Here is a 12,280-nt window from a genome sequence, read left to right on the forward strand (position 1 = left end):
GACCAACTTATTCCCCTCCAATTCTACGAGATAAAATACCATAGTCTATGCTTTCTATGGTGCTATATTTGCAGAGGCTGAATCTAATGATTGCAACTTAACCCATATCAACTGCAATAATAGATAAGAATAAAAATGGTGCAGAGGTCGGGTTACTGTATCGGAATACTTTATTGAAAGCTGTGAATCTATGTGTAAATAATCAAAATTAAGTATTAGTTATGTTTAAATATTTAAGTGTAAAATTATAAATTATTTTACAATTTTTAGAAGTGTGTATAAAATAGCGAGTTCAGAAATCAGATTGGAGAATAAAGGAGCAGGTAAAGCTCCGCTTAGTTATATACCATTGCAAATAAAAAAATACATATAGGAAAGAAAAAATAGAACAGGCTAGAGAGAGAATCACTGAAGTAATTTATATATTAATAGTAAAAAGTAAAATTAAATGATAGGAAATTAAATAATTATAAATAATAATAATAATTAATAATATTTTTTAATTAAAATATAATTAACCAATAGTGTAAAATTAATTGAATATAAATGGATAATATTATATAATAATGGTAAAATAATTAATCATTAAAATAAAATAAATATATGTTTAGTTACATTATTGAAAAAAAAATATATGAAATGAAAAAGTATGAAGTTTATGTGATTAAAAAATATCATGTTTCAAAATATATCATTTTTAAAGTAGTTGTGAATGTGTTGTTTGTTATAAATTAAAACAATAGTGTAAGATTTTAAAGTTTAGAAAAGATATTCATAAAAAAAATTCTAATATTACAAACATAATTACACACAAATGATAATAAAAAATAGTGGAATCATAAATAGATTTTTATTTGCTCTTAGCTTCACTTTGAATCCTCACAATTACTATGAACTAAGAAGATGTTATGTTACCCTAAATTTATTGCCTAATCAAGTGAAACGCCATTATTTTGCATAAGCTTAATTTAATCCCTAATCCACCACCACTCCCTCACTCTCTCCAGGGTTCATTGTCATCAACTTGTGATTAGGTCTAAGTATGAGCCAAGCACTAGGATTAGAAAGGCTTACTCAATAATTGGGTGAATACCATGGATGCTATTGTAATAGGAGAGCTAGAAAGAATGTGAAATATTAAGAGTCACATTTATTCTCCCTTATATATTGTTCTTGATTCTAAAAATTTATAAACAAGCGCAACTAATTTTTCTTCTTGCTATTACCATGTTGCATTCAAGTGTATAAAATATTAGCAAAAATGATATATTGTTAAGGAATTTAGACTTCTGTGATCCATAACTTGTTTAGATAATCTTCGGCAAAATCACATAATCAATCGTTTGTCGACGCGTTTCGAACCAACCAGTGTGGTTCATCGTCAGGACAAGATGAAGATCAAATCAGGCTTAGCTCGATTAAATAGAGTGTGCAGAGACTCCTATAGCCGTTGGAGTCTCTGCACACTCTATTTAATCGAGCTAAGCCTGATTTGATCTTCATCTTGTCCTGACGATGAACCACACTGGTTGGTTCGAAACGCGTCGACAAACGATTGATTATGTGATTTTGCCGAAGATTATCTAAACAATGATATATTGTATTTTCAATATATTAAAATCATTTTACATCAAAATTAATATAGAAAATTGGCATGCTCTCTTACACCATATCTATAATATTTATAACGATGTTCAAAACCACCATATACTACTTTAGCGATACCATAAAAATAACTTCGTGATTCTCAAAATAAGGCTACAAAGACTACCTTTTAAGGGCCATAGGATTACAAAATGAGATTCAAAATATTATAATATTTCCATCTATTTAAGAAATCATAATTCATTTTGACCAAGGGCTGAAATGAAATGGAACTATCATGACTTATTAATTAATGGTGATTCAAAAGATTGTCCTAACTTTTTATACATAGACCTATTGATCTTACAGGTTCACACTCATTACAATTTCACTATTTCTTTGCACATAAATATGCATTTTATGTGAAAAATGTCTATCTTTATCATAGTGCATGAAAAAAGACCAAAATCATTGGCTAAAAACCATGATCTTGAGCTTTTATCATAATTGAAAACTGGTTATTTGATATTTTCCCTGAATATTGAATTCTTGAGAAGTTTATCCAATTTCCACATAAAATTGAAACAAATACCTAATGTATGTGTATGTGTTGACATTCAAATTCACTTTTTCACCATATGACATATATTTTCCAATTGGGAAAAAAGTTATCTTCCCATTGGAACTCTAAATTTCTTCAATCTTCACCAAATCCGCACAACATATTAACCTTACATGTGGAAATTCTTATTATGTCCCTTCATTGTTCACTGAGTGGGATTAACAAAAAGGCTTTTCAATGGGGATTAGTATAATTCCCCTTTCTTAGTCTTAATTTAATCTTGAGGGAGGATGCAAATGTATAATATTGGATTTTATCTTTATTAACATTAATGATAATCGTTAATCTTGAGGGAGGATGCAAATGTATAATATTGAATTTGGTCTTCATTAACAATAACGATAATTATAATGTATACATGAGGTGTGAAAAAAAAATTGTACAATCTTATTGTATTGCCATATATATTGGAGATAACTTAGTGGAAAATCTTTCCTAAGTAGAATGTCTAAAAATATTGACATTTTGAACTTTGAAAGAAAAGGTCATCATCAAGAGAGACAAATTCTTTCAAACAATAAATATGTTTCTCATTGCGAAAAGCATGTACAAGAAACATTGGCTATGATTCTTCTTCAATTTTCATTAAAGGGACAAAGCATAAAGAGAGGTGGCAACATTAAAACCGATTTTAACTTAGATGATTGGTTTTGAGGTGTCCATGAATTTTAACACACACTATATTTAAAGTTATATTTGTGTTATTCATTTTCCATCATTACTCTTATGTTTACCTTATTATTGTTACCAATAGAAGCAATTATGTTCAATTTTTGAAGTTAAATATGGTGTTTTGAGATGTTTGAGTTCTAAACTAAATTAGGGCTTTTTAATATGATTCTACATAAGCATTTTTTTTGTTTTCATTTATCCTAATATTGACTAACCTACTTGTCTCCTCAATATATTCTCTTTCATAAGAACAAGAGATTACATACAAATATTATATCGATATATAAACAAGTATATTTACCAACATATTACACACACACACATACACACACGGGTGAATGTATGAAAATGGGTTACACTTTTGGGCCAAATGCAGGGATGAAATTTCAAAATTTTACTCTTCTATGGAATTAAAGCCCTAAAAATTCATATAAGCATTGTGAAATTTGATTCTAAGTAAAAATATAATTTGTAGAGAATTATGTTGTTATCCTAATGATATTTGGGATAAATTTAAAATCAACCAAAAGGTAATGGTGGTGATGGGAGAAAGCCTCCACCTCTACCAACTTCTTCACCTCCAACTTCACCTCCATACTCACCTCCTTCTTCAGTTCCTTTAACACCTAGACATACTCCGCCTAGATCTCTAAAATGACATGCTCAGTCTCCTTTGCTTAAGATTAATGTCAAGTTTGAATTTCCTATGTACAATGGGGACGTAAATGCTGAAAAGTTGGATAATTAGGTTTGTTAAATTGAATTTTGTCGCAGGACTCAAAATATTAAGCATGATGTTACAAAGATCTAGTTTCCTTCTCTTCATTTGGAAAGTGCACCCTTATGTTGTTATGTCATGACTGAGTAGATGGTTCATCATTCCATTTGCATCAATTTGGGAGATTGAAATATCCTTTATAGTACCTTACGCATTTGTTCATTAATTTTGGTTTTTGTTATGGAAGGATCCCATTATTTTATGTTTTCCATCAATGGGATAATGGATTTTGTAGGTGTTAGAATTGGGAAATAGTTGATCTAGGAGATAAAAAAAATATGCTCAAAATCAATCGAAATTGGTGCAAAATCATAGATCTCATCATTATAATTCCAACGTCACTTGAATCACCTCAATCTGACACTATATGTGAAAGTTATTTCTTTCTGAAGTTTTTGGCAAGTAACTAAAAAGTCAACTTGTAGGGTTGTCTAGGGTACTGACTAGGTAGGACGTACAGTCATGTGGCGCTAACATTAACAAGTTGACTGGGCAGGTATGGTGGCCAGACAATTTAATCCCGTGCTAACATGTAGCAGGTTGTACAAGTTGAATTGATGGATTTTGATTAGTTATTGTGTTTTGGCTCGACCAATTAGGAGGTGCCACATGGCCCAGTGGGAAGATACCATGTGGCCCTCAGGATTTTTGCAAAATATTGTTTGCTTGACCGATCGACCCTATGGGAATCGACTCCATGACCTCACTGTTACAAACTAATCATCATACTGTTGGACCACGCATTGTGTTTTGTTATACAACGTGACAATTTTTATTTAAATTTCAAATGTTAGCACATTGGTGGGAGGGGGTGGGCCATGCTGCCCCAACCCAAAGTCACATGGTGGTGTTGTAACTATAGGAGCGGCGGAAGTGATGGGACAAGAATACATGGCCCTAGTCATGTTCAAAATTGTGGAACCATCAACGGAGCGTTCAGAGCAGAGGGCTGATGCTTGGCCCAGCCCACGACCACATGGCATACAACATGACTAAGGGCAAAGTCCCAGTGGGCGTGTGGCCTCTAGCCCATGCCCCTTGACACATTTTATGCCATATAACAGAAGAAAAGGGTAGAAATTAGGTTGTGAGTGCCCAACGAAGTACTCGAAAAAATGCACCAATTTCGATGGAATCTCCATTGTCTCCATTGTCCCCATTGGAAGCTGACCCAGATACGTAAACCAAAAGGGGCGAACTTCGTTATCAAATTGTTGTTTTGTGATGTTGCATGTTGTTTATTTTTATTTGGTTATATTTGTGAAACTTAACTAAAATTATTAAGTTTATTTTGTTTTGCAATTTTGACCCATTTCCCAGTAGACATAAACTAGCTTGTAAACATTTTCGAATAACCTTCAAATTTTTAAATTTTAGAAAAGTTTGGTATTACAGCATTGTTATTTTGAAGGCTTGACTAGGAGTCTTACTTCATTTAGGGTACATCACCCTTAAGCAAGTATGCCAACTTGTATAATCATCAAATCTCTGTAGATATACTGGATTAATGCTTATGTAAGTGCTAAATAAGCTTACTGAGTGGACTGTAATTTGACCACTCTCAGAATATTGAAGGACTTTGATATCGCTGTAATGTTATCATCAATTTCAATGCTGAACAGGGGTTTGTCGAATCTCATAAGTTTTTGCATTAAGATGAATCACATCAGTTCCTCATTTTCCGAATAAGTTAGATAAAAATGTCATAGTGCACAATGAAGCAGTGTCAAGTTAGTGGTTTAGCTCATTAATTGACAAGAGGAGGGATCATCTACAGCACAAATGAATGAGGAAGGCATCAAAAGCATGGACAGCACCATGATTTCTTATGTAAAGGAGACAAATGTGTTGCTTGGTATGGACATATTTTTTATTTGTGTACTTTATAAAACTACAAACTTGTATTTATGTAAGCATTGAACGTTATAGAGTATGGACAGGATGTAACCTCTGCTCACTATTTTTCTGAAGGCATATGAGGTTGGTTGTGCTTGTGTGATGCATTACCCTTCTGGTTACTTGCTTATGGTGGCCAGCAACTCTTTTCTATGTTCCTTTCTTCCTTGTTTCGAGCTTACTGTTAAAACATATAAGATATTGAAACTTGAAAGATTGTATTACTCATTTGGTAAATGGACAATTCATTTGACATAACTCGAAACTTAATCAAAGGAAACTAAAATACAGGGTTCAAATGCTCAGACTACAAAGGTATATTAATAAAAGCTCTCTTTCCTACCCTTGGGAGGATTTCAGAAGAGAGATTTTCAACAAGGCATTCCTTAAAGGAAAGATTCCTTTGACAACATGAACAGATGCAAAGATTTAGTTACAAAACCGTGTTTTCTGCTTACCTAACTCTGAAGCATCCCGCATAAATTATTAAGTATTATAAAGAGAAGACACATGAAATGCAATGAAACAGTATAAATGAAATGCAGACGATGCCAGGAGAAAACCATGAAGAGATTCAAGCTTCTGGTACGAACAATGTTGATTCAAATTCTACACGAGAATTTGGAAAGAAAGGAATGGTTTTACCTTTTCAACCTCTGGCGATGGCTTTTGACAATGTCAATTACTTTGTAGACATGCCCTCAGTACGTTAAGCTTCCCATCCCTTTGAATTAATTACTATTAATACGAAAATATTGGAAAACCTTTCTATTTTCCCTTGTAATGGCTGTTAATAATTTGATTTTAAAGCTTGTCAGTAACTTTTACTGCTGTACATATTACAGGAAATGAGGCAACAAGGAATTGAAGAACATAGACTCCAGTTATTGCGTGCAGTGAGTGGAACATTCAGGCCTGGTGTCCTCACTTGTTTAATGGGCGTGAGTGGAGCTGGAAAAACAACCCTAATGGATGTTCTTGCTGGAAGGAAAACTGGTGGATACATCGAAGGGTCCATCACCATCTCTGGTTATCCCAAAAAACAAGAAACCTTTGCTCGTATCTCGGGTTACTGCGAACAAACTGATATCCATTCTCCTTTCGTTACTGTTTATGAGTCACTGGTATACTCTGCCTGGCTTCGTCTCCCATCTGAGGTCGATACTGCATTAAGAAAGGTAATCCCTTTTCTCTAATATCGTCAAATCTCTAATTTAACAGCATTATCAAGTGTATTTATGTCGAAATGGAGTTCAATTGAACTGATGAGTATTGTATTCGAACATAAACAGACATTTGTGGATGAAGTTATGGATCTTGTGGAACGGAATAACCTGAGACAAGCTCTGGTCGGGCTTCCTGGAGTGAACGGCCTGTCCACGGAACAGCGGAAGAGATTGACAATAGCAGTTGAATTGGTTGCAAATCCTTCAATAATCTTCATGGACGAGCCAACATCAGGACTGGATGCAGAGCGTGATCGCGCCGGTTCGAAATGGTCACCCGCGCGCCATGAATTCCAGCTCATCGCTGATGGGTCAGGGATGTCAGGCGGTTCTGATTTTTTTGTCAGCGAATGTCAGGGCTGTCGGGGGAGGGTGGCGGAGAAAGAGGGTGGCGGAGCGGGGAGATGGTGGTGGAGGATGGGAGTAGTCCCGATCGCCGGAGCCGGACGATTTTCCGGCCGGTGCCGGAAAAGGGGCCATTCTACAGCCTCCGTAGACTACTCCATCTTTATGGCTGAACGATTGCGCTGTGTATTTATGGCTCGCACAGGGTGGGACCTGCGGCCCGTGGGGACGCTGTACCCAGATAATGCTTGAATTGAATTAGACGGCGCGTGGGCAATGATACATTTCAGAGGTAACACAAAAGTTTTCTGGCAATAAAAGTTTTCCGACGAAAAACAATGCCGTTAATGAATGTCAACGTACGTCTAGATAAACGAACGGAACGGAGAAGTGGGCCCTCGTAGTTTGAGCTTAGCCCAGAGGGGGCAGCCCGCGGAAAGCACACAGAGAATTTAGTTCCTTGTTGACTCTGCTGATTGCAAACACTGGTGTATATATAGAGAGGGAACGGTCAGCTCTGTCCACAGCCGATTGGTGTATTTCATTTCTGCGTACTAAATCGCCTTTCCATTCGGTCAGCTCTGTCCACAGCCTCCATTTTTTGTAATAACATTGCAATATACCAATGCGTTGTTGAATTACCATTTTCATCCCAGCTATCATAGAGTTTCTGAGTTCCCAAATATGGAGAGACCTCCCTCGCAGGAACAAAACCACGGCCATGCTCAACCTAACGAAGATAGCGGACAAACATCCCGGAAATTTAAGGGAATCCGACTGCGAGAATGGGGGAAGTGGGTATCAGAAATTCGGATACCAAGATCCCGGGAGAAGATCTATCTTGGCTCCTACAAAACCGCCGAGCAGGCCGCCCGAGCCTTCGACGCTGCAATGTATTGCCTGAGAGGGCCCAACGCTAAGTTCAACTTTCCCGATTCTGTGCCCTCCATTCCGTCCGCCTTTTCTCTTTCCCTCCGCAAATCCAGGTTGCCGCTTCCAAGTATGCCTTGAACGAAATCCCTGGGACTTCGCCTTCTGTGCACAATAATACTAAAGACGACCCCTCACTTCCCTCGCAGCCGTCTTCGGTATCTGACATGGAATTGTCTAATGACGCCCAGCATAAATCGGAGGACTTGGAGTTTTGGAAATCTCTGTTTGCAGAACCAGATGGTCGTCAGTATTTGAATTTGGAAAAAATCCCATCCATTGACGAAGAATTGGCGTTGGAGCTCATTCCGACTTCGGAGGACGAGGAGGTGGTTGACATAAGACTGTGGAACTTTGAAGACCGCTGAGTTCCTGGGACGTGAAAGAATATAAAAATGGACTTAATTTTTTTGCAGTCTATGCGCACTGCCTAGTATCTACGTCGTTTTCAAACCTATCAGTGTCACGGCATGCATGAATTGTCGCACTATTACCATTAATCGTTAGCGGGCGATATTCGATCGGAATACCTTATCAAAACTCCTTGTCTTCTTCTGCAAACATGTCGCCAGTAGAACTTTTACAAGTGCCTAGTGGATACTGTGATTGCATACTAAATCAGAGTGTCTATTGGATGCTGGGATTGCATACCAAATCAGAATTTGGAATAATTTGGAAAATATAATTTGGAATAATTTGGAATAATTTGGAAAATATGAATAAAGTTGTTTATTAAAATTTTGAATTATTTTGTATTCGACATAAAAATTACTTTAAAAGTGTTTTGAATAAACAAAATTGTCCATAAGGAACACTGCTTTAATTATAACATAATGCCTTTACCTTTATGTCAAGAGATTGATAAGTAAATATAGTGGAGCTATTTCAGCATACAAATAGTTGCAACAAGGTAGGCTAGTTGAAATGAATGAAAAGTAGATTACAAAATTGCAGATTTGAAGAAACAAAATTGTCCACAAGAAACGCTACTTTAATTATAACATAATGTGTTTACCTTTATGTGAAGAGAGTGATTAGTACATATAGTGGAGCTATTTCAACGAACATTTACAGCAACATAGGCTAGCTGAAAGGAATGAAAAGTAGATTACAAAATTGCAGATTTCACTATATAACTTTAATATTAAATAAAAATAAAAATTATATAAAGATATTTTTAAAATGAGATTTTGATAATAAGAAATATTATATGAAGTTGAAGTTAAACCACTATTAATTAAATGTATGTTTTTCTTTTTCTTTAACTTTTTATTATCAATATTATAAGATACTGTTATAATGATGATAAATGAAAATAAAAATTATAATATTATAATGAATTTTAAATTTTAAATATTAATTATTCATTAGAGAAGGTGTCAAATTTAAATGTATGAAGTAAAAATAATTGTAAAAAAGTTGATCAACTTAAAGTGTTTTAAGGAAACAAATTTGTCCAAAGTTTACTAGAAAAGAATAATCTTTAAATTATAATGAAGTGTTTCTTATATTATGAGAGCGATAAAAGAATGTGTTGCAGTTATTTTGAGAAATAATTGTAAAATAAGTTAACGGAGCTAAATAGAAACTAGAGTACAAGATTACAGATGTTATTATTTAATATTAATATTAAATTAAAAAAATTAAAACAAAAATAAGTTATATATATATAAACTATTTTACCATAAAGCCCAAACAATTCACTATGAGCCGAGAAGAAGGAATCCGGTTAATGATATGGGCTGATAAACAAAAGTCGATGTCCCGAAAACCGAGACATAATGAGATTGACTAGTAACAAAGTTTTTTAACTATTTTATAAAATATTGATATAATTATTATAAATTAAAATTAAATTATAATATTATAATGAGTTGTCGTTAATGTGATTTTTTTGGAAGTTTTTCGTATAAGTTTTTTGGTCTAATTTTTTTAAAATTTTGTAGGGATTTATTAAAATTAAAATTTGATAAGTAACCTTATATATAGTAAAAAAAAACTAATTTAAATAACACAAATTAAGATTTCATCTCAATTTTTCCAGTAGATTCGGGCATAGGAAAGTCAAAAAAATCACACTAAAAGAAACTCCATATTATAATAAAATTGGAAATAAAAACAATTTTAAAAATATTCCCAAAAATTAAATTAAAAAAAAAATTAAAAAATTAAAATTAGATGTTTTGTTTATTAATTTTTATAAAATATTATAAAATTTAAACCATTTTTTATAAATTTTATATAAAATTAAAATGAAAGTAAAATTTAAAAATTAATATTAAATCCATGAATCGGAGGATTCTATATAAAATTAAAATGAAAGTAAAATTTAAAAAGTAATATTAAATCTCTTTTCGCGGAACCCGATGGTCTTCAGTACTTGCATGTGGAGAAAATCCCATTTGGAGGTCATTTCGACTCAGCATGAGGAGATTGATATCTCGGTGGAACCCATCGGCGTGTTGAACTTTGAAGAATATAAAAACTGGACTTATTTTTTGGCGGTCTGTGCCCAATGTGCGTCAAAACTCCTCGTCTTCTTCTGCGGACGTACTTACAAGTCTCCAAGAATATAAAAATGAAGTAGGCCCAATTTGTCAAAACTCCTCGTCTTCTTCTGCAGACTTACTTATCCCTAACGGAACGTTTACAAGTGTCCATGGGACAATCTGATTAAACGGTCCTACTAAATCAGAATTTGGAATATTCTGGATACACGTGTATACTGGATATTGATTAAACAGTCTTACTAAATCAGCCTTTGGAATATTTTGGAAATTTGATAAATACGAGTGAAGTCCAAAGTTATTTATTTTTATTAAAAAATTGAAATATTTTGTTGTTAATATAAAATTAGATTATTTTTAGAAGCCTCTGAAAAAACAAAATCATATGGAATGAACACTGTTTTTTTTATTTCAAGAAAGGGATTAAAAAATTGAAATACTTTGTTGTTAATATAAAATTAGATTATTTTTAGAAGTTTCTGAAAAACAAAATCATATGGACTCAACACTGCTTTTTTTATTTCAAGAAAGGGCTAGGTAGATATAGTGGACGTATTCCAAGGAAACAACTACAGTAAAATAGGCTAGTGGAAATGAATGAAAAGAAGACCATAAGAGTGCAGTGAATAAATATATTTTAAAAATATATGCTAATTGAAATGAATGAAATGTAAATTACAAAATTATAAATCTTACTATTTGATTTTAATATTGAATAAATATATTTTAAAAATGGCATTTTGACGATGATAGATATCATATGAGATATTATGTAAACTTATTTTGGAATGAAAATTTTATATATATCAAAATTATATATATATATATATATATATATATAAGTATTTTTAATGATAAATAAAAATAAAAATTATAATATCACACTCAGATTGAAACTAAAACATAAATTCATTGGTTAAAATTTTTATCAAATAAGATGAGTGAAGTGAAACGTTATTAATTTTTATTAGATTTCCTTTTTTTCCTTGTCCATGATCATAAAAGTGTTTTAAAGAAACTCAATTGTTTATATGTATTTGAAAGAAACAATGTTTGAATTATAACAAAGGGTTTTAATATCATAATATAAATATTGTTCTAATTATTTTAAATTAAAATTAAAATTATGATATTATAATAAAATTGAAATTAAAAATAAATTTATTTGTTAGAAAATGATAAGAAAATTTAAATTTAAAAATTTGAAATTATATGTTTTTATTATTAATTTTAACAAAATATTATAAAATTTAAATAATTTTTTATAAAATTTATATGGTTGAAATATTAGTAAAATTTAAAAGAATAATAATGTGTATGTATATCTATATATATATATATATGGAAATTGCTAGATAAAAAAATTTAAAACATTAATGTTGTAAAAATAAAAATGTTGATATATAGATAAAATGAAAAAAATTTAAATTCACAAACTTTGTAAAGTTTAAAATTCTAATTAAACAAAAAAATTAAGATAAAAAAATATGTTTTTAAAAATAACTAAAATTAAATCAATCACTTTAATTTAAAATAGTAACTAATATAATTAAATAATTTTTTAACGGATTGTAATATACCTATTGTGATTAACCCCACGTAAGGTAATTTTAAATTACCAATCAGTTAATCAAACCTGCGTAAAAGTAATTTTAAATTACATATCAGTTACAACTAATTCTTGGCATTGGTTAAATGGATCAGCGAGCACCCTAACAGA

At 32.2% G+C, this 12,280-nt stretch overlaps 1 protein-coding gene and 1 pseudogene across 1 annotated transcript; both read left to right on the forward strand.

Moving 5' to 3' along the window:
- The first annotated feature begins 6,351 nt into the window (after positions 1–6,351).
- On the forward strand, positions 6,352–7,375 carry LOC149170875 (ABC transporter G family member 32-like). Its single transcript, XM_089425759.1, has 2 exons — positions 6,352–6,730; positions 6,845–7,375. Exons 1-2 carry the CDS (start codon positions 6,401–6,403, stop codon positions 7,373–7,375), a joined length of 861 nt encoding a protein of 286 aa, XP_089281885.1. The 5' UTR covers positions 6,352–6,400.
- A 432-nt stretch (positions 7,376–7,807) lies between these two features.
- LOC149170876 (uncharacterized) lies at positions 7,808–8,421 on the forward strand (annotated as a pseudogene).
- The last annotated feature ends 3,859 nt before the right edge of the window (positions 8,422–12,280 follow it).

This window comes from Pinus tabuliformis, chromosome 4_2, assembly GCF_031772625.1.
Source record: "Pinus tabuliformis cultivar Carrire ecotype Pingquan chromosome 4_2, CPIR1, whole genome shotgun sequence".
Classification (NCBI taxonomy): domain Eukaryota; kingdom Viridiplantae; phylum Streptophyta; class Pinopsida; order Pinales; family Pinaceae; genus Pinus; species Pinus tabuliformis.

What these genes read in the sequence shown, in the direction of transcription:
- LOC149170875 (XM_089425759.1), top strand. Translation starts at nt 6,401, where the DNA reads ATGAGGCAACAAGGAATTGAAGAACATAGACTCCAGTTATTGCGTGCA. An exon ending in TCGATACTGCATTAAGAAAG is followed by an intron (nt 6,731 to 6,844) that starts GTAATCCCTTTT and finishes GAACATAAACAG; the next exon opens with ACATTTGTGGATGAAGTTAT.